Source organism: Melanotaenia boesemani, chromosome 19, assembly GCF_017639745.1.
Source record: "Melanotaenia boesemani isolate fMelBoe1 chromosome 19, fMelBoe1.pri, whole genome shotgun sequence".
Classification (NCBI taxonomy): Eukaryota; Metazoa; Chordata; class Actinopteri; order Atheriniformes; family Melanotaeniidae; genus Melanotaenia; species Melanotaenia boesemani.
The window spans coordinates 11,297,151-11,319,611 of NC_055700.1; the positions used below are offsets into that span (position 1 = coordinate 11,297,151).

The 22,461-nt window shown below is 37.8% G+C and overlaps 3 protein-coding genes across 5 annotated transcripts in view; all 3 read right to left on the minus strand.

Annotated features, from left to right (window-relative positions):
* Nucleotides 1–597: 597 nt before the first annotated feature.
* On the minus strand, nt 598–12,603 carry klhl8 (kelch-like family member 8). Its single transcript, XM_041970615.1, has 12 exons — nt 12,522–12,603; nt 10,124–10,340; nt 9,817–9,878; nt 6,644–6,809; nt 6,162–6,482; nt 5,796–5,982; nt 4,892–5,035; nt 4,593–4,704; nt 4,225–4,393; nt 3,967–4,126; nt 3,370–3,571; nt 598–2,148 (listed from the first exon to the last, which is right to left on the minus strand). The coding sequence occupies exons 2-12, from the start codon at nt 10,319–10,321 to the stop codon at nt 2,025–2,027; spliced, it is 1,845 nt and encodes a 614-aa protein (XP_041826549.1). The 5' UTR covers nt 10,322–10,340; nt 12,522–12,603; the 3' UTR covers nt 598–2,024.
* A 761-nt stretch (nt 12,604–13,364) lies between these two features.
* Nucleotides 13,365–18,492, minus strand: sdad1 (SDA1 domain containing 1). The gene is made up of 22 exons (XM_041970842.1): nt 18,287–18,492; nt 18,088–18,192; nt 17,919–18,017; nt 17,694–17,804; nt 17,138–17,209; nt 16,957–17,057; nt 16,818–16,875; nt 16,616–16,690; nt 16,394–16,495; nt 16,231–16,300; nt 16,001–16,104; nt 15,836–15,893; nt 15,709–15,767; nt 15,558–15,634; nt 15,323–15,420; nt 15,166–15,242; nt 14,899–15,028; nt 14,699–14,790; nt 14,385–14,575; nt 14,139–14,223; nt 13,676–13,837; nt 13,365–13,560 (listed from the first exon to the last, which is right to left on the minus strand). Exons 1-22 carry the CDS (start codon nt 18,374–18,376, stop codon nt 13,513–13,515), a joined length of 2,064 nt encoding a protein of 687 aa, XP_041826776.1. The 5' UTR covers nt 18,377–18,492; the 3' UTR covers nt 13,365–13,512.
* A 2,224-nt stretch (nt 18,493–20,716) lies between these two features.
* Nucleotides 20,717–22,461, minus strand: part of ptpn13 (protein tyrosine phosphatase non-receptor type 13) — a 40,697-nt gene continuing 38,952 nt past the window's right edge. For all 3 annotated transcript variants that reach the window (XM_041969997.1, XM_041969996.1, XM_041969995.1), the window contains 5 exons: nt 22,315–22,405; nt 21,835–22,172; nt 21,529–21,744; nt 21,389–21,451; nt 20,717–21,292 (listed from right to left, as the gene is read on the minus strand). In XM_041969997.1, the coding sequence (XP_041825931.1) occupies nt 21,215–21,292; nt 21,389–21,451; nt 21,529–21,744; nt 21,835–22,172; nt 22,315–22,405 (786 nt within the window). In that variant the 3' untranslated portion in view covers nt 20,717–21,214. The remainder of the gene's footprint in view (nt 21,293–21,388; nt 21,452–21,528; nt 21,745–21,834; nt 22,173–22,314; nt 22,406–22,461) is intronic.

Below are 22,461 nucleotides of genomic sequence, written 5' to 3' on the forward strand. Positions count from 1 at the left end.
TGAATAAAAACACATTTAAGCTGCAGATGCTGCGCTTCATTTAATTGTTTTAATGATTTTCATATTGAAAACTGTGACAAGGAGCTCATATCAGATAATAATGCTTTAAACATGGAAACGGTTTTATCTAAATCGTTTAACATCACAATCTTCCAACAAATGCAAACTGTGTATTGTTTAAAGATTACGATTTTATGTGAGCGCACATCGGACACTGAAAGCATCCTGCCCAGAAAACACAATTTATAACCACGTTTACAGTCAGTAAACTGCCCGTCCTCTGCTTCCTCCTGTTACTTTTTAACATGGTTTAATAGGATGTTACCAAACAGTGCACATTTAAAATGCATTTTTCATGTATACAGTGCAGCCCGGGAAACATACGAGGAGCAACCTCATCAATCTGCATTAAGGTTAACTGTCAAATAAGCAGAAACAAGTACATCTAACGAGTGTTGTGCACAATAAAATAATCTTTTATGAAAGGGGTATCACAACAAACCTGATTGTTGAGACAATCTCTAACCACCCATGGTTTTAAGTAAGTTCAGGTCAGAAGTCAAACCAGTTTAGGAAAAAACAGAGGAATCCCATTAGTGAGCTTTACACATAACTTTATTGTACCAATTTATACCAATATCATGTAAATATAGCACAAGATAGAAGCAGTCAAAAGGAGAAAGTACAACACATATCCAAGTTACATATCCAAGTTTAGAAAAGACAAAATTTGCTTCATATTTGGTGTAAAAATGATTGATAGTATTCGCACCAGTGGCCCACAAATAGCGTAATATGCATCTCTTACTGTACAAATTGTAAATATAATTTCTTTAAAAGTTATCTGTGCCACTGCTCTCAAAACTAAACTGCCAGAATTGCAGCGATAGTCATTTAAATAAACATCCTCAAACTTAACGTGAAATTTTTCAATTCAGACAAAAATATATTCAGACTTCACATCTATTCTAAGAAAATAGTGCACAACAACGAATAATATAGTAAAGACTAATATCAAAGATACAACAGTTTGACAATACAAAAATGTCTATACATTGAAATATTATGGGACTATCTGCAGACACAAACCTCGGCTAAATCTCATAAAGCAAATTGATTAGGATTTCTGACAGTCCAGCTATCGTCAAAGAAAAACAAATCTTAGATTGATCTGCTCAGTCGGGTAAAACTGGCATAGAAGGGGATCACCATGTTGCTCTGATCACTGCTCGACCTTCATGTAAGAGGTGTGACACCTCTCTCAGTTAGGAAACTGAAGTAAATAAAGTGACTCGCATTCAGCAGGCAAATGAACCGGATCTTGGAGTGTGATTCCCAGAGTATCTTAAATCTCAGCTGAGAACTGCTTCAACTCAAGGAGCTTAAAATGATTATTTAAAACATATTAATGGCACAGTCCAGATAAATCTGCAGAAATAAAATCTCAAACACAGCTTTAAAAAGTCAAACTACTGTAGCAGGAGTGTTTTTCCTGGAGCAAGATCACAGGAAATCTTAGCTTATCTATGTGAAGCTTCATATCCCATTTCACAGAACTGAAGATGTCAACGTTTTAACCACTCAGGCTGGTAAAGATCTATCATAACCTACACGGAGAACAACATGTGCAGAGCTTTTTAGAGACAAGAAACTCTTTCTTACTAGCGCCAATCATTCTCAGGAGGTTTGTCTTAAAATAAAAAAAGGCTCCGCTACTATTGTCCCCTTAAAAAATAGAGAAAACTATGTCAAATGCAAACAAACAGGAGAAAATACAGTACAAAATACTACATCAATGATTTTAATTAACACCAGCAGGAGTCTGGAATTACGTCATTGTGTCACTTCAGGTTTCAAGTGTGGAAATTCGAGCGAATATTCCTCAGTCGTTTTGTGCCAACTCAGCATCAGCCTTCAGTAAGATGCTCATGCTCAGCAATAACAGTAACGTTAGTCTGTGTGCTTTGTGTGCTGTGCTTGTTCAGAGATCTGACGGTGACCTGGCAGGCGACACGGGATTGTCGTCACATACAGTTGACCACGTTGCTGGAGCCCTGGCCGACGTCTCTGATCTGGCTGACGTGAGACGAACACACAGCGACTCCAGCGCCGGCCCGGCAGTGGGACACAGAGCCCACCAGCTCCCATCTAAACAACGAAGACACACAAATAAAATGAGCTCACCAAATAAACTCTGAACTTGAGAAGATTCAGACTATAATCAAGTTAAATAATATGCCATGAAGTGGGTTAATAATTACACTTGGTTAGATTTCTTGAAATTGAAAATAAATAAAAAATTGGTCTTTAGACAAGAAATATCTTTGAAAGTTTCTGACCTTAAAGAAATATGTGTTTCTGGTTCATTTTAATGGCACACTGACATTTATAATGTACGTTCCTGGAGCGGCTTTTGCTTGGTAAGGTGCCAGGGCTGAAAAAACTCACTTCCTAACTTTGTGTTCCAGCCTAAAACATCACTTTACAGCACCATGTCACACACCAACAACATGCTGGCTGTTTTAAACATGCACAAAATTAAACTTGCACTTCATGAATTCTTGTTTAAATTAATCTTGTTTTAAGATCTTTTCTCTCAAAAAGAGAAAAACAACATTAAAAGAAGCATTGACTGGTTAGTTTTTAGTTTGTTTTTTACTGCAATAAGGACTTGGAAAGAGTGTTTCACCACTTGTTTTAAGATATTTGTCACTTGTTCAAAGTCTGGAATTGTTTTATTTCAGGAAATCGTACCAAGTCTAATTATCTTACGCACTCGCACATTTTGTCAAGTGATTATAGTTTAAATTTTCTCAAGTTAGATGTTTTTTTTTCCTTATATTAGGATAGCCATGTGCAGTGTGTGAAAGCTGGTACTGGGAGGTCTGGAAACAAGTTTTCAGAAAAATAAAACGGTGTGAGAGACAGTGTGATCTCAAGCAGTGTCTCAGATTTAACTTAATGTGTGTAAAATAACTAATTTTAGGATTTAGTAACTAATAAAAAAACTCTCAAAACCTGATAAACAATCTCAGACATTCTGCTCTTGCCTAATATAAAACCTTCAAAAACAAGCTGAAAAAGGACTTTTTGGCTGAACATAAGATTGTAAGACTTGGTTAGATAGGCTATTCTTGCAGTAGTGCTCCAATCAGATCATAGAAATTACTCAAATGACAACATATGATATGCAGAGAACTAATGATAAGCATGAAAAGAAAGTTGATGGTACAGCTCACAAAGAGTCCTATAGAAGTGGTCTGTGCGAGTATCAGCTGGTTCAGCTTAACTCCACTGAATGCCTAAATAATGCTATGTTCAATTTGTCATCACATTAAAAGGACGAAGTTTTGAAGCAATCCTCTTCACCTGTTCATTCTCGGCTCAAAAGCCTCCACTGTGTTCAGGTATATGTTTCCATTGTGTCCCCCGACCGCAAACACTCTCCCCATGACAGTAGCAACCCCGACACCACCGCGTGGGGTGGTGAGCTCAGACACGTACTCCCAGCGGTGCATTCGGGGGTCAAAGCGCTCTACAGAACTCAGGGGTGAGTTGTCATCAAAACCACCTAATAAAGATCACAGGAAAGACAAATATTGCTGTGAAAAAAGATGTTATCAACAACAACTAACACTTTAACTTTAAGTTCTCTTGTTATTTGTTTGCTTATTTGGTTCAAGTGGTGATATGACAGAAAGCGAATGCTAAAATAAAGTTCAAATTTCAGCAGTGTAATAAAATGATCATCCTCTGTGAATCAGCTATCAAGTAAAAATGAACTTTTGTCTTAATTCACGCCACTGTATATAAAACTGAAGGGTGTGGACTCAAAGCATGTGATGTGGGTGCATCAGAAAAGCACCAGTCGGCAAACCATCTTCGGAATGCTCTTTACGACTCCAACAAACATTATCTGACTCTCAAAACCAAAGTGATGAACACAGATCATCACAGTCCTCTCACCCACTACATAGAGGCAGCCATTGAGTTTGCTGACTCCATTCCCGGCCCGTCGTTGGCCCATCTCACTGACTTCTGTCCACTTGTTTAGGTGAGGATTAAACCTTTCCACACTGGACAGCGACGCCACGCCATCGTTTCCACCCACTGCATAGACGTAACTCTGACAGGGAGAGGATACAAATCAGTGAAAGGCAGAAGAAAAAAAAAAAAAAATCACACAACAGACATGAAATGCTAACTTTGCTAATTAGTTTTTACCCCCAAAGCAACTGATCCCACCCCTCCTCTGGGTGTGTTCATCGGGGCCACAGCACTCCAGCTGTCACTTTCAATGTCATAACGCTCCACATCATTGAAGCAGGAGTTGTCATCCAAACCTCCAATAGCATATATAGGACCACCAAGAGCTGCCAAGGCTATACCCCTCCTGAAACACAGATCCGTGCTCAAAATTTGCACTATTGTACTTAACACGGTAAGAGGAACAGTAGAAGAAAAATGGCTCATTGAAACAAATGTATAATTTACGAACAATCTGATCTACTTCTGACTAAAGTGAAATAAAAAAATAGAACTTGGAGAGAAAAAAATCTGTGATTTAAAAATGTTTCACTACAGTCTACAACCTTTTGGTGTTCATAGAGGCTTTCATCATCCACTTGTTAGTGAGGGGATCAAACATCTCCATGTTGCCTAGGTGTTCATTGCCATCATGGCCACCAACAGCATACACTTTGCCTAAAAAACAACAAAAAATATGTGTAAAGTTTAATCTTTTTTTAAAAATAATAAACTGGAGGTTTGACTAGTGGCACATCAGTTATGTGTCTAGGTGGTTGTATATTCAGGTAGAGTAAAAATACCCTATTTTCTAAACCAGACTTATTTGACCCTTTGTAGTGTTGCCATAAGAAGCCCCTCTTACCTCCGACAGATATTACCCCCACATGCCGTCGTCTGCTGTTCATTTCAGGACCAAAGAACCAGCTGTTTTTAGTGATGGAGTAGCATTCAATGCTCCGAAATGGGTCACCAGAACCTCCCCGGCCACCAACACAGAATAAAACCCCTGAGGAAGCGTTTAGACATGGCAATAGGTTGGTACATTTTCAGAATATAATTCATACTTTATCACGTGTGAAAATTAATATTAAACACAATATTTCATAATAGTAAAACATGTACTAAATTAAAGATGATTAACTTTGTATAAAAATGATAAGTTATCACAACTGTTTATTATTATATTATCCTTGCTGAATGAATTAGTGCCAACTCAATAAGATATGTTTATGATGGAATATAAAATTAGGATTTATAATTATTTGTATTTTAAGAAATGCCAAACCAGAGTGCAATGCCATAACCCAGAACGGATGTCTTTTATTAGATATTCTGTGCATGTTTTTTATGTGGGAGATGATGGATTACAACATCTTCTCTTCCCAATGTCACTGACTTGTTTTCATCTTTCCTTTTGGCAAAAGCAACACTTCACGTTTTATTTCAGAAATGCATGGCACTTTGTGCCACGAGAGAAAGAATCTCTCATTCAGCTGTAGATAAATTAATCAGTTTTCTAGGTTTGCTTGTTTTTTTCCCCCTCTTTTTTCATTTCATAATATTGGATCTATGGCAATGTATCATTTGGCTGTGTCAGCTTTCAGTTAATAGCATCTCAGGACACTAGGAAAGAGTGGATGTGTTGGAGAAGGCTATATGCCACTTTCCACATGACCTCGAGTTTGTAAGGAGTTGGGTGTTTTTCTTGCATGTAAAAAAAGGGGTTTTTCTTATGCAAACAAAACAAAATCTTATATAAGTAGTACCTGCAGTATGCTTTCGGGGGATGGTGCGGACTGAATACTCAAAGTCTGGAACCGCCTTGTTGCTGAGGTGCAGGTGGTAGTTTCTGGCTTCATCCATCAGGTCACGACAATTCAGGTTACCTTTGATCATCTCGTCTTTTGCCACTGTTCCAGTAAGGAACTCTACAGGCAGCAGAGGAAGGCGCACCTGATGGAGACACAGTCACTGATGTGATGACACAAAGCTGTAAACATACATGCAACACTAATTTAACCCACAGTTATGTAACCATACATTCAGGAAATAATTAAACTTAGCTGTAAAAGTATAAAAGCACAAAAACAGAAAGCTACCACTGAAACAAACAAGAATATAAATTCTGTAACCTGAGACATGATCTGGTCCAGCCAGGCCTCATGGTGCTGTGGGTTTGCTTTCAGCCACTTCACTGCTGCATTGTACACCTGTGTCTCCGAGTGGATATTGAGATCACAGGAGGACAATAATGTGCGCAAGTGTTGAGGCGATACGCATGTGAAGTCCTCACACTCCACCACCTCAGTAAAGTGCTCACAGGCGTAGCGATCAGCCATGTCCATCAGGTCCACACGATTGTGGCTCTCAGCAAAAGTTCGAACTGCCAGGCAGTTAGTGGGGTGAAAGTGGGCCTTCATGTACTCGCAGCAAGCTCTCGCCACCAACTCAACCTGACAGAGTCAAGCAATAAGCCTGTTTCACACACTGATGCATAACACAGAATATCATATTGTCCTGGGAGAATTGTTGTTGACAACGGTTATATTATCAATAAAAATACAGAAGATGTGACTTCACTGTGGTCCTTGTTGACGGAATCTACTTGTTTTACCTGAAGGATGCAGGCAGCATAAAGCAGGGGTTGGACATTGTCAACAGTTAAAGTGAGTTTCGAGGTGTAAGCAAAATGCACCAGGTCCTGGATGGCATCTCCATCAAAGTCCTTAATCTCTATGAGTTCCTGTTTGGCTTCTGACATTTCTGACAGGAACATGGCCCTGAAGAAAGAAAGAGACACTTAGGGGACACCAAACAACTTTACATCTAAAACTAAAGTCCACGTAAAATAGAGCCGTGCTGTAAGCTTCAAGCTGTCAAACACATATTTTGTCTTGATGTACACTAGTAGTGTCTATTTGTTACCGATTTTAAACCCATTTAAAAAAAGGTTCTTAGGTGGGGTTATGTTCTTTATATGGTAATCACAGGATTTAAGCTTATACTGTAGTTAGCTGGCTTATGCTCTCATGGATTTGTTCCCATCATGTTTTATAATTAATATAATATAAAAGACTTTGTTCTTTTGTACTTCTACTTCTCATGTTTAATTTGTGATGAACACAAAGATAATTTGTGTTACCCTTTGAAATTTTAATAAAATCTTTTAAAGCCCCGCCCACAGAGGTACGCCATGAATTTATGTTAACCAACTAGCTCCAGTCTGGATACTTTAATATCCCATCCCACTCTGTCCTAGATCCAAAACAAGAGAAAGAAGCAGCAGCACTGCCCACAGAATAAACTAATTTGACATTAACATTGGCTTCAACAGCCAGAGCTCTGGGCAAGTGACCGTGAGAGTTGGGTGGATGATAGTTACAGGTGACACTCAAAAAATTAGAATATCACACAAAACTTAATTTATTTCAGTATTTCATCTTAAAAAGCTAAACTAACATAGTATATAGTGTCATTACATGCAAATTGAGATATTTTAAGCATTTATTCATTATAATTTTTAAGATTATGGCTTACAGCTTATGAAAACCCAACAATCAAAATCTCAGAAAATGAGAAGACTAGATGATATCAATAACAGAAATGCTGACCATCTACAGAGTATAGTCATACAGATGAACTCAGTACTTGGTTTGAGCCCCTATAGCATAAACTGGTGCCTCATTTCGGTGTGGCATGGTTGGCATGGCCTTCAACTCTTTTGCATTGCTCGGTCTCATCTTTCTCTTGGCAACCCCACAGAGTTCTACAGAGTTCAGGTCAGGAGAGTTTGCTAGTCAATCAAGTACAGTTATTGAACCAGGTTTTGGTTCTTTTGGCAGTGTGGGCAGGTGCCAAGTCCTGCTGGAAAACAAAGTCAGCATCTCCAAAAAGCTTTTCTGCTGAAGGAAGCACGTACTCTAAAATCTCCTGGCAGACTACTGGTTCGGTCACTATGGTGCCAGCAATGCGACAAACACAGCTCCATCACAGCTCCATCATCACATCTTGTTTCCTCTCACTTCAGCAGAGAGAAGATTATTGTTTGTGCAGAAAGAGATTGACTGCAAATTATGTAATTTATCTCTCTGGGTTTCTTTTTGTTTTGAAGATACTTTATTGATGTCCTTTTACCCAGATATACACAAATCCCTCCTTTCTGCTGCTGTATACACACTTAAATGTCCTCAGTTGCTGGTTCAGCTCTTCACTGGCCATTAGTGAATTCAAATAAAAACTAACGTATAAACATGAAGAGAGAGCAGTGAGATTAAAAAAAAAAAAAACAAACAAAAAAAAAAAACTTTTTTACCATGCATACTCTCAAACTCTCCACCAAATTTTTAACCCTTATTACGTTTCCTTTCTTTCCCAAGATAAGGGTGCATTCACACCAGGATACAAACTTGCTCCGATTGGGGACTCTATCATCTATTCGTTAATGCAGGACAACTTTGGTTTCTAGTATATAACAGCTAAAAATGGAGCTGCATCAGATCCTAACAGTCCTGTCAGATTTCTATCAGAACTTTTACCGAATATTTTCATGTCTGACCACGAACTATTTCTCCCATCCAGAGCCACCTATCGCCTGATACGTTATTTATGATTCGGTTAGGATTCGAATCAAAATGTCTGGTGTACATGCACCCTCAGATAGTGGGATACTACCTGTTGGTTTGTTATTGAGTTAATTTTTTATGTAACAGGATGCTTGTGTGGACAAAGCCCATCACTCCTTTAGTTCTAAAAATGATCTTTCAGATCTTTTCTAAGAGCTTTTGATGTGTCTAAGCAGATATCCAACCTTCGCCTCTAGATGGCAACAGATCTGCTTGGCTGTGTTGACTCTGGACTTAATAAAAGTTTTCTGCACAACTGCCAGGTCAGCAGCCTTCTCCATGATTGTGAATTCTACTGAAATAGACTGAGAGACCATTTAAATGCTCAGGAGTCTTATGCAGGTGATTTGAATTAATTAGAGTGTGGCACTTTGAGGCTACAACATTGAAGCTTTTCACACTATTCTAACTTTCTGAGACTTATATTTTTGGGTGTTCATAAGCTGTAAGCCATATTCACCAAAATTATAGCAAATAAATGCTTTAAATATCTCACTGCATATAATGAGAATATATATTAGTTTACCTTTTTAAAGTTGAATTAGTAAAATTACATTTAGCTTTGTGTGATATACATTTTTTTTTAGTTTCACCTGTAAGTTGGTTAGAGGTTTTTATTTGTTTTGTTTTTTTATCTTTATATTTAGAATTAATATAATCCTTATACAAGGATTAAAGGATCTTCAGAGGCAGTATCAGATCTGAATATACAAATCACAATTAAACAAAAAAAAAACTTCACTAGCTGAGGGATATAAATGGAACCAATAAGAATCTCTCCACAGCATCAATTGTGACTAAATTTACATTTTACATTAAAGCTTTAATAACAATCTAGATTTTGAAAAAAAAAAAATATGTCAAGGGAAATGATTAAACTCCTTCTCAAAGAGCACCATATTTACGTTTTGGTTCCACAAACATAAAGGAAATTTATTAAAGATAATATGTAGGAGTTAAACATTTTAACTGATGATGCACTAAACTGATCTAATGCAAAATCTGTGTCATCATCTGGCTGAAAGATGCTTCATGTAAATGTTGAAGATAAAGAAAACAGTCATTTTGAAAATGCAGGGTAAAAAAATAAAAAAGTACATCTAGGTTAAAAAAAAAAAGAATCAAACAAACAAACAAAACATAATAAGGTAGACATTAAACACACCTGAAATAAGGGATGACACAAGCCAGTACTAGCTTATGGCATGGTATCAACCTACTGCCAACCTACAGAGGGATACAAATACAGAACAAATGAAACAAGAAACAGGGGATACTTTCATACAAAACTGACTATTTTTCTACTTGCCACGCTTTTTTCTTTTGTAATCTTAGCAAATTTTCTGAGAAAAAAAAAAAAAAACAACCAAACTATTCTTTACTAAACTAGTTTTAAAACTTACAGTGCTGAAAAAAATAAACTAAAACGGCAAAACAAATAAATCTTTTTGAGTCCAGACTGAGAGGCCTACCTTTAGTGTTACGTCACAGAGCTCCCCCACTTCATAGAAATGCCTGAGAGAGTTATGGAAGTCCTTCCAGGCTTCGTGAGCCTCAAACACAAAGGACCCATCAGGCTCACATTCTGCTTTTGGCGCCCGGTTTCCAGGCCGTTTCTCCTTAGACTTCAACTGCTTTGCATGATCTGGCACCACATCCCCTGGTGCCATGATGGGTTACAGGAAACACCTACAAGAGGGGTGAAAGAGAGTAAACCTGAACACAGAAAAGGCAAAAAGTAGAAAGAAGCAGTGGGCAATATTTTACATTCTCATAACCAATTTAGGTCACACAGGACTTGTTCTCCTTAGTCACGAAGAGAAAATACGGATGTAAAAACCAAAGAAGAATTCAAAGAAAATGAAAGAAGAGTCATTATCTGTTTTCAACATCACAAGTACTTTCTTTTTCTGTTCTTTTTTTTTAACTGCTGGATTGAGCACCATTAACAAAACACTTGCACAGCTTTTGATTCTCAGAAGTTAAAATGGGCACTTTTTCCTTTTCTTTCTTTCTTTAACACTATACAGTTTACTAACAACAATAAAGCCCTAATTCTATTCATGCTACACAGTCTAAAGAAAACCAAATGTTTAATTCCACCCACTCATTTACAACAACAACCATTCAACTACTGGAACTCAGTTGCACCTACACACTTCAAAAGTAGAAATAGTGGAGGAGAGGTCCCCTCCCAGCTGTGTATGCTTAATCAGTATTCCTCCGCCTTTCATGTCACTTCACTTCTACCTATTCTGCAAGACGGGTGCCAAATATTCTGCAATAATTTCTCTACAAACCAACAAAGCACACATTTTAGAAACAGATAATAAAAATCATACCTACAGTTGAATGTGATGAGAACTCTCCTCAGATAATATGTTTCTAATTACTGAAAGCAAAAAGCAAGAGACCAGAGCTCCACCCACACTTCATAGCTTTCAAGCTTTGCCACTGAATAGAGTCAGTGTATGGCTCCTCATCACTAGTCTCCTCAGCTATTTGAGCAGAGCACATCAAGTCACATCAAATACCCCAATAATCCAAGGATTCCTGTAGCTCTGATCTATTTACAAGGCTTTATCTCTGTCACTGTTCAGTTATGAAACATGTGCAGAGATTTAGTAATATTCACATTATCCAAAAAATAACTCTAGGCCCAATGGAAGACAGCCCTAAGATGTCAACATCCACAGATGATTCTACTCTATTTATAGCGAGTAAGTGGAGCGAGGTGGTAAATAATTTAAAAACTTCAGAGGTACAACACAGCTACTCAGCTCTACTAAATCTGAACTGAAAGAGAGAGGGGGAAAAAATACTTTATCTATGCATCTGTGCGTGTAAGCTTAAAATAAACATTTCATTAGGGGCGTATGCGCTCCAGAGGACTCATTGTTATCATGTTAAATCACTTCAACTCATCCATTGGACACAACAAAGACATACAGTAAATGGTACCAAACACTGAGTTTTAATGGTCCGAGTCCTGTGACAGCAGAGAACAACCCTATTACAGCTGTGTATGATTTTATGTTTTGGTTATGTTTAGGTATTTTCCTCCCCACTTTTATTTGATTTAAGGTTCCACGCCTATTACAAAAGTATTTTTATTGTCAATATTTTTGTTGTAAACCATTTTATTTAACCTTTTTCATAATTATGCGAGGTATTGTACTGTATGCATGCTTTCATTATGTTGTAAAAGATATCTGCAAACGAGATGAAATCATAACGTCTAATTAGCAACCTCATCTAACCAAACTTTCCCTTCTTGTTTCATTTGTGTCCGTAATATGCAATGTGGTATAAAAGTCTGCAGGAAAATGTAATCGAAATATTTGCAATTAACATGTTTAAATAACCTCTATTCGATAATAGAGTAACATCAGAGAACAATTTAGGATTACAGTTATCAGATATGCTTTATGAACAGTTTATATATCTAGCTGTGAACTACTAAGAGGTAGTCAAACATGCTAGAGCTTGGTTTAAAATAATGGGCTTAGTAGTCGACACCAGCTGAAAATCAGATATACTCAACATTACATGATACGTCAACAATTTAGGAAGCAAAGCAAGTATAATCGGAAGCTGGTTACCAGCTTATTAAAAACTATATTTTACGCAACATGCTCGTTTTATCAAACGCATCGATATGATCAATCCAGCTAGCTAGGCTAACTGTAGATTGATGGTTAGCTTGTTTGCTAACACAGACTAGCATTGGCATGACAGCTTGGGTTACCAGGCATGGACGAAGGAATTTTACCTTAAATTTACCAAAAAAGCATCATGTAAAACGCCACGCAGTAAAGCCAGACATTAGACACACACTCTATTATATAAAAACACATTTAGATTAGATACCTCATGTCGCAGCAAGAATTAAAATGCCGGCTTCTTTGAGTGGAATGTTTGGCATCAGCACGCTTCTTATGACTCCAGGTGTTTCATGGGTATTGTCGTTTAAACAAGAGAATTTGGGAAAAGGGTTTTAAAAAAAATCCCCATGATTCAAAAATAAAGATATACAATTGACGTAATTGCATATTAATAATGTTTTTTTAAACACACTGTTAAAATGCTAATGCAGTTTTATCTAATGGAATATGTTACTAATATGGACAGAGAAAATAATCAGTTTGAAATATTTAAACAAAGTTATTGTACATGGCCATGCACAACAGTATCTCATAAATAGCTAAATGACAGAAACAATTCCAATTTTTTTTTTATTATTATTTCTCTGTTTCCTGGTTATAGTGCAGTCAAGGATCTGGACAGTAATATGCAAAGTAAGGAAATGTTATACTGCAATTACCAGTTATGTAAGTATATTGTCCTATAAAAACTGTCATAAAATTGCACATTAGCAACACCTTTGCACCCTGGTTAAAATGTATTTACTGTGCATTTCCTGTCCTACATTAAAAACAAGCTGACATGATGTGATTGAATTTAAATAACGAGTATACTGATAAATGTAATGACAAAATACTATCGTTAAAGGTCAAGCACATAGATGTCATGTCACCTAGTAATGTTAAAAACTCCCAGGACCTGCAGTATATTCACTGCTGATTTTAAATGGCTAAAAATCATTTTAAAGAGGTACAATCTTAAGAAACCACTGTACAGAAATGAACTAAAACACTCAACTAGAATGAAATACATTGGTACAATTATTAAAGATGGTTTATTACAGAACAGTGAAAATATAAGCACTTTATTTGCTGAAAACAAATATGCCGACATAGTAAAGGTTTACAGGCGCTTAAACAATGTACAGTATTATTTGACACAGTCAAAGTTCAGGTTTGTGGTGGCCAGCTGAAGGCCACAACGAGGAACACGTGTCCTATTTGTATTGTTTCTTCTTTTTCAGGAGGGCGTCCCGCAAAGCGATCTAGACAAAAAATAAAATATTTTTTTTTAGTTCTGACTCCAAAATTGTTATTTCCTATGCAGTTAATAAAATGTGTTTTATCCTCAGATAAATACAAATGATAGGCCAAAGCTACCTGTTTCTCTCTGAAAGAGCGTTTGCCTTTAGTTCGGACGTTCTGACTGTGTCTCATCATCATGAAGTTCTTGTTTCTCCTCTTCTCCTTGTTGCTCGTGCTGGCATGTGGGTTTAGTTTGTTCCGCTTTCTGACGAAATCCTTCCGGTCAGTCCGTCCCGCCTGGAAATGAAACAGAATTGAAGCTGGTTAATGATTTGGTTTATTGATAGAAAATTGATAGAAAAGTAATAGTTCTTAAAAGTATTTTATTTTTTATAGACCATCCTTAATCAAGAAAACTAAAAATAGATCTCAATTAAAATCGTCGCCCTTTACACCACTACTTAATGATGCAGCAGACAAAATGTTCATACTTAATGTGCAAAATCAGGGCTTCCCTGGTGTAGATTAATCCAAATTTAAAGCGCATGCCATGAATAACACCTCTAAAATTAACCCTACAGTTAGTGTAATACTTTACCATTGCTGTTGCGAGTCGTGTCTCCTTGTCTGCTTTTGGTTTCTTGTGCAGCTTCTCAATGTCTCTCAGCGACAGCAGCTCCCCTCTGACATTTTCAGAAAAAAAAATAAATAAAAAAAACAAGCTAATAAAAAACTAATAAAAGTGAATTAACACAGGGATCACACTCTTACTAAACAGAATCAGAAACTCAACAAAAGAAATGTTTAATCTACTCCTAAACAATGGAATTCCTTAAGTTATTACTTGTCGTCATCTTCACTGTCGATTTCCACGTTCTTCCTCTTCTGGCCCTTCCCTGGGGCAGCGTTGACCTCTTTGGCCATTTGGACCAGACGGATTTTCTTAAAATCATCTTGAGTGAGGAGTCTGCTGACACTGACTGCAGCTGCCTTGGCTTTTCTTTCTTCAGGTGCCATACTCTGAAGTTTCTCAGCCTGACAGAAATGTTTGGAATAAACAAACAAACAAACAAAAAAAAAGGTCAAAACTGCCATTATAAACTAAATAAATAAATAAATCAAGCTTTTGAAGTCTGTCAACATGTGTCTTTTTTTTACCACTTCTCCTGCCTCTTCATCAGATGAGTGGTGAACGTCCACCCACTCCCCATCTTCACCATCATCGCTAATACTGGCGCTCTCCCAGCCGTCTGATGAACAATAAGGAAAAACATGCTGAATTTAAACCGTGCATTCCCACAGGTTTTGTGGTCTGAAACTGGATTTTGTATCTTCCATCAGCCACAGCAGCAGCTGACCTTCATCCTCCTCTCCCTCTTTGTTCTCCCCCTCCTCTTCCAGGACTTCAGCTCCAGGAATGTAGTCTTTAGCCTCGAGCTCTCCGTATTCTTTGATCTTGGCCTCTGCTGACGCCTCTGTGGGTCTCCCCTGGACAAAAAAAGTTTCATTTATAGTTGGAGAGATGCAGCTTGGTCAGTTCTGGGAACTGGAAAGTGTTCATGAATATTTCATGTTTTCTCTTGTGATGTTGACAGCAGAATAACGTGGATATTAATATAACTCACTCTGTCTTTTTTGTGCAGCATCTGCGGATTGAGATTCCTGAACAGCTGAATCAGTCCTCTGGCAGACATCATCACATCTAAAAAAACAAACAAACACAAGCTGAAACACAAGAACACACTCTGCACTGATAGTAACAGTAGCAGAGCAATTGCTCACTTTTGTCTTTGTGGGTTTTGTACTGGGCCAAGTCCTGCAGCAGGTCTTCAGTGATGGAAAGCGGACAGCGAGCTGCCACCTCCTTGATGGCGTTGATACTAAAGTGCAAAACAAAATAAAACAGTAAAAAATATACATTTGCCGCTACATAACTTTAAACCTGTGTATTTGCATATTTAAAGCCAGATTAACTGGGAATAAGTCCAACCAGAAAAGAGACACGTCGTGGACTTACCCGACAGTCATGACCTCCCCAGAGTTCCTGTCCGTCACAAAGTTGTTGGCAATGGTCTTGATCACAGGTTCGATGATCTGCAAGGTGTAAGTGTTACACTATCAAGTTACCAAGTACTTAAATTTACAGACTAAATCTGTAAAGTACCTACCTCAGGAGGCACAAGTTGGTGGGAAGCCTGGGCCGCACACAGGAGAATCTTGGTCACCTCTGCAGAGACAGAACATTGTTAGAAATGTATTCTCATCAGAGCCCACTTACATATGAGCGACTCTCACCTCTCTGATGGGGCTGCAGAAACCTCTGGATGAAGGGATAGAAATTGAAGACAAAGAGCTGCAGAAGGAAGAGAATATTAAGTACATACTCACTATAAAAGACTATAAAAAAGCTTACACAAGGAACCACAAGCACAACAACTAAATAGCCTGTAGCGGACCAACCTCATGGATTCCAACCAAACGGGATATGAGCTCCATCATCATGATCTTCACTTCAAAGCGCTCCTTAGAGTCTTCCAACTGCTTCAAGAGCTTCTCGGAGAAATCTTAACAAGAGGAGACGTTTAATAGTTTACAGCTCTGTAAATTGTTACTTTAATGCCTGTGGATATGTTCAGTGTAGGACATGTTTATGTGCAGCTTTGGGGCGCAGCATGGACAGGCGAGTCTACCTTGAGGATCGTGAATGAGATGAATCGCAGAGAAGTTAAAGACTTCAGCTTTTTTCTTGTTCTTGTGTTTCTGTCGAGATGAAGAGAGTCAACTGTGAATGGGACTCATCTGAGCAAAGATGTAAATAAGTAGAGCCTTTTTTAAAGGTTACCACAGAGGTACCTTGAGGACTTTCATGGCCTTTTCCAGCTTCTTCTTGTTTTTGGAGGTTTTCTTGCCGGTGGAGTATCGCACCATCAGATCTCGTGCTGATGGTCCCTCATTCTGCAAATAAGACAAGATCTCAATAAAATCTCAAAAAGCCACATTAGCTTTAAATAATCTTTTTTTTATTTATTTATTTTCGTTTTACCAGCGATTACTTTGACCAATTTTGTTACTCACCTCCGATTCCGAATCACTCTCCTTGTTATCGTCTTCATCTTTGCCCAGGAAGAACTTAAGGCCAGCAACAAGAATCTAAACAAGGCAAAATGAAGGTATGGAAATAAACACATGCATTACTTTTCATTTAATATAAAGAAGTTAAGCAAAGTATTGATTTCCAAGTGAAAAAAAAAATTATAATAAATAAAAAAAAACCCACCTTAGTCACCTTGGAGAAGCACGCTGTTGTAATGATGTTAACTGTTTTAGCATCATTCCTGTAACATTAAAAACGATCACATCAGATTATTAATGAGTAACAAAAGCATCCCACTAAATAAAGATTTAATTCAACTCACCAAATATTCCTTTTATAAAGTTCCACCATCACATCTAAAGAGATCTTTGCAGCAATGGGATTACTGTCTCTCAGCATGGTGTACATGAAGTTCTGTAACATCTGTAACGCAGAGCATTACAATTTATATAATAATTTATTGACAATTCATCGCATATTACAGACAAACACTGAGTACTTACCGTGTTGACTTTATTGTTTTTATGTTTTGCATTGATGTTTTTTATGTCTGCTACAATGTGTGTGTATAGAGTCTGTGGAAAGAAAGAAAAGGCAAATAAGTAAATGTTCACATCTGTTTCATAAAAAAGGAAATATTAAAACAAACGGCCTGAAAACAAGCGCAAACAAGACCAGAAAAAAAACACCTGATAAACTGAGCCGAGTTATACACTCATAGCTAAACACTCACAAATTGGCAAAATTATATTCCTGTGCAAAAGTCCTGACCTGCCCCTGAAAGTCCAAAAAGGCTAGAGAACCTGTACACAGGGTCACTTTAAAAGTTTACAATAAAATCTGGCTCTTTGAAAGCAAATATAACAAAACAAAGGACAGTAACTCCAAAACAACTGTCACTGGGATATATGACTGTGTAGTAAACATGCTGCATACAATACAGCTACTTATGGATATATATATATATATATATATATATATATATATATATATATATATATATATATATTTTTTTTTAAACGTGTCATTTGAATGTATTTAAGGACTGAGTGGCCTGACCTTCCTAAGCAACTTGTCATGACATCGCAGCAGCTCAAAGAACAGCTCCAGGAGTCTCGTGGGTTCTATCAGATCCTTATTCCTCAGAAGAATCAGCGCTTTGCAGAAAGTCTGTCAAGCACAAAGGAACCCCATGAAGACATTTAAAGTCATTTGCACTAAAGGGAAGCAAGTCATATCAGCATGCTGCAAGCTACAGCTGTAGTTAGAAGTGATAGGACTTACCATTCGTAGCTCAGGCTCCAAGACTGTGTGGTAAGTCATTAATAATTCAGACAGCTCCTTTGGAAATGTTGACAGCTCCTGCGTGTAGCAGTGACCAACCTGGAGAGCAGAAGGCGTTTTAATGACAGAACTCATGCAGCACATCAAAATCCAGAGACTGCTACTTTACCTGAGCAAGAAACATAACAAGCTCTGCCAGCTCCTTGTTCGGTTTGTCAGGCTGCAATTTGAAGATCTGCACATTGGACTGATAGTGTCGGTACTGCTGTGAAAACTATTTAAAGCACAAGAACAGCCATATTTGAATCATTACATTAGCAATAGTCTTCAAGCTAAAAACTTTAGCATTACTTGCTAACCACACGTACCTCATCAACGTAAGACTGCGAATCTCTTTTTATCAAATTCTGAAGTTGCGGCAAATTGTTCGGTAATTTGTTGTTTTGTCGCCCAGACATGGCTAGAGAAAAAAAAAGTGTGATATGTTGAGAAAAGTCAGGAAAAGTGCTGCTTTTCAAAAGGCAAGCGTGGCCAATGTGTACGCTGCCATTAAACAAGTAGCCAGAAGATCGTACGTCACATCCGGTTCTACTGTCCTTACTTCCGTTTTTGAGATGAGTGCAGGGATTGTCAATAAATTAATACGCTGTATTTTGTTGATCAAGTTAATATTAGATAAAGCTGTTGCAAAATACAAGTGGCTTATTTTTCTATATGCACAGAAATCTAATTTTTACCATTTATCTCCCTCCCTTTTTATGTAAAGTAAAATGGTGGCCTTTATGTTTGGATTTGTGCATGTTTTTAACGTGCAGATTTGGACAGTTATTCAAAAATTAACATTTTAAGTAGAAAGCTTTAATTTCCCACTGAAGAAAGTGTGACCTATGGCAAAATAAGTTTTATGTTCTTATGAAACATTATACTCCAATATCTATAATAACACCATCGGTCTTCAACCAACCGTTTTTCTTTGTAGTGAATATTCCATGTTCAGGCTAACACAAATCAAGAGTGGGGGAAATGAGAGGAAACAGCACAAGAAAGTGGACAGCTCCACATAAGATCATGTCACCTTCTTTAAACAGTAGTTAACCTTTAGAAACACTTCTGATGTTAGTTGTTTCGCTTTAGATGTACTTCATAATGAAAACACACTACCAGGATTCCTTTCAGAAAGATTGGCAAGCTGTTGTTCCAGTAAATTTAAGACAAAACATTTAATGTAAATTCAAGATTATCTTCATCAGAGAAAGCTCTAGCCAAGGTTCACAGTAGAGTGTGACCTTTTATCTTCTTGGTTGAAGAGAAGTACCTCATAAAATCAAAAGGTTACATCTCCTTAATTTTTCTGTGACTCACTGTAATTTAAATATTCATCCACTAGGGGGTGACTGTGACAAACAATTAGAACCTCGACCCATAATACCCTAGTAGTAGTTGTGCCTTAGAAACATTATAAGGCTTTCCTTCACTCGCCCATTTATAAGATGGTGAGGAAGGGGTGGGATTTAAAAAGGGTATAATGAGGGGATATAAATATTAGGTAGAAAAAATGGGTAGGGATTAGGTAAAGAGGTAAGATGAGAGAAACTAAAAGGTTAAAAGAGGCACAAAGAGGGTTATGAAGGTGAAGGATTAGATCAGGGGGTGAGTGGTTGTGGGGGGTTGCTGTGCACATAAAGTGCCATGGATATAGTCTCATTCTCCAAGATGCTCACACCAGATATTTCTCTTGTGATTCTGCCCCATAACAAGTTTCTGAAATTATGTTTATATGCCACTCTTGGGTCTACAGACCTGTGGAAACTTGTCATTTGAAGACTGTGTGAGGCCACCTACCTGAAACTCAGTTTTCTGTTGGATGAGTTGGAAGTTTTTTTTAGCATTCCTTCAGAGCTGACTCCATTTCTTATTGGTATTGCTTCCTGACAGGGCTCTTTTTCATGGCCCTGCTGAGTTTTTTTGCAGAGTAGATCTGAGCTGACTAACTTTCTCCTGCTAGCCCTCCACTATGCACTTAAGCTCGCTGGATTTTTTCCCTTCATTAGTGGAAGCTCTATCCCTCTCACTCTCCAGGTTCAGGATGTTCTCCTGCAGGGAAATAATCTTCCATTCTTTAGCTTTTAGCTTGAATTTAAATAGTGCCACACACTCCATGAGGGATAAGTAATGCCTTAAAAGGAACAGAAGATGACAGTGCACATGTACACAATGTTGAAGTACCTTCAGTTGTCAAAGCATCTGAAGCCAGAGGATTTGCTCGCAGATGAAAACATGTTTATGTCTGGAAGAAATAACTGTGCACGGCATCTGAAGTAATTTCTATGCCCATCTTCACCACTAATGTCAGTAATTCTTGCAATCTGTACCTTGAAGGTGTTTCAGGAAAGCACCTTCAGCCACAGACTGACACCTCCCCAAAGAAGAAACAAACAGGGGAAAATGTCTTTAATGTAAATAGAGTTCCGCATGTCAGTGGAACCCTTTAAGCTATATTTATTTAGTAAATCATGTAAGCGCTACCCAATATATTGAGCAGTGCAAGTCTTTTGCTTAATTGAAAGATAACTATCATGAACCCTGTTTTTACATGTCTGGGCTTGTTTTGCAATTAAAATTCATACATTTTTGACACCATCATGGTGGTGAGTGGTAAAAGACACCTCTGCTGCTAACACCTGCACAACTACAATACTGGAGAACAGTTACATTGTTTTTGGTGTGTGCAAGAGACAACTACATTTTACCCTTTTTGTTTTGTCATTTTTAAAAGAAATATTTCCTCCACATAGCACTTAAAATTTATCCAGTTTAATTTTCAGGAGATGAATATGTACAATTTAAAATTCATAATTTGCCTCAGGCAGTGAGCAGTTACTGTATAACAGATTTACATAGCAAATACTGACATAGTATTCTGTCAAGGCATGTTCCAGCATCAAAATAGGCTTCAAAATACACAAAAAGTGTCACATAAAATATGAAATCATTGATCATTCTGTAACCATCTTAAAATATTCAGAAATCTGGAAAACAAACAAAAAAAGTGTTCTGGTGACAGTACAATCAGCAGCTTGCATAAATGCAATGAAGGAAGTAGCAGCCAGAGAAAATGCAAAAAGCAAACATAAAAATATAGACCTCTTAAAAAGGACTTCCTCTGAAGGAACTGAATAGTTTAAGGCATTTAAAAATGTAGTGTAATTTGGCAGCTTCTGCCAGTGTTAACTCTTGTGTTTTTCTCTAGAGAAAGAGTCACCCGGCGTCTATGTGACAGCGATATGTTCTTCCTACTATCCTGAGATGTTCTCCTCTGCTTGAAGGCATCTGAGGACATAGAGGATTACATGGTAGCAGAAAATATACTGATCCTGTAAAAGATAGAAGGACACAACAAGAAAACATGTGAGCCACAGTGATAAATTATCCAATACACTCTGGTTGAGCTACGTAACAAATTCAATTACCTCCGTCTGGACCATTCCGTGTCTCTGAAGTCTCATATTCCTTACGACATCTGAAATATCGAACTAAAGGAAAAATATTTCATTAGACTGTAGTCTGAAAAAGAAGTTTTCCAATAAATAACAAGGACTGTCAAACTTACATCAGCATCTTTACTAATGAGGCCCAGAACCACGTCTAGACAGATGAGGGTCCCTGAACGGCCAATGCCCGCGCTGCAGTGTGTGATAATGGGTCCTGATCGGTAAATGTGCCTCATGTAGGAAATAAATGTGAGCAACTGCTCGGGTTGTGAGGGCGTTCCATGGTCAGGCCATCCGGTGTAGTTCAGATGAGTTACACGCTGAATCTCATTAGTCTGGAGACAGAGACACGCTGATGTTTAAGTGTCCATTTAAAGGTATTGAAGAAGGTTAGAATATAACAGAAGTAACAAAAATAAGTTCACCTGAACATCTTTGACCTCAATGATTCGGATGACGAAGTTGTCCAGATGCTGGTCTTTGATTAGCATTATTTGTAACCTGTCATCTGCCATCTCTGCTGTCATCGGCGTGTCCGGCCAGTACCGCTGACATTTCACTTTGCCGCCCTCGACCTCCTGGGTCATCATAGCAATCACATTGGACTTCTGCTCCCAGACCATTTGCCAAAAGTCACCCAGCGTGGTGGGCAAAGGTCCCTGGCAGGCGATGTACATGAAGTTTTCGTCCTTCACTGGCATGTTAATAAAGTTGGCATTGATGTAACCTCCATCTTTGCCAAGCAAAACGCGAGTTGTATCAACTAGAAGATATAAACAGAAAATCAAATCATATCTGATATTTTTGTAATATTTTTGTAACCTGCTTGTTTGGTGAAATTCTTAGTAAACTATTAAATTACAGAAAGAAAAAAAAAATCCAAAGCTCTTTTTGTTGTTTCTTACAAGGAACAATGTTCTGGTAGCGGTTCTTCTTCTTGTTCTCCTTAGTCTGCCCAACTAAGCAATCATCCAGCGGCTGGAGGTTCTGAAGATTCTGTGAAAGAGGAAAGCAGAAGCTCATCTTACCTAAAATTACAGAAATCTATGTAT

What these genes read in the sequence shown, in the direction of transcription:
- klhl8 (XM_041970615.1), bottom strand. Translation starts at nt 10,321, where the DNA reads ATGGCACCAGGGGATGTGGTGCCAGATCATGCAAAGCAGTTGAAGTCT. An exon ending in TGTGTCATCCCTTATTTCAG is followed by an intron (nt 6,810 to 9,816) that starts GTGTGTTTAATG and finishes TTCTTTCTTCAG; the next exon opens with GGCCATGTTCCTGTCAGAAA. An exon ending in GCCTCTATGAACACCAAAAG is followed by an intron (nt 4,394 to 4,592) that starts GTTGTAGACTGT and finishes TCTGTGTTTCAG; the next exon opens with GAGGGGTATAGCCTTGGCAG.
- sdad1 (XM_041970842.1), bottom strand. Translation starts at nt 18,376, where the DNA reads ATGTCTGGGCGACAAAACAACAAATTACCGAACAATTTGCCGCAACTT. An exon ending in TTGTTATGTTTCTTGCTCAG is followed by an intron (nt 18,018 to 18,087) that starts GTAAAGTAGCAG and finishes TCTGCTCTCCAG; the next exon opens with GTTGGTCACTGCTACACGCA. An exon ending in GACAGTGAAGATGACGACAA is followed by an intron (nt 14,224 to 14,384) that starts GTAATAACTTAA and finishes TGAAAATGTCAG; the next exon opens with AGGGGAGCTGCTGTCGCTGA.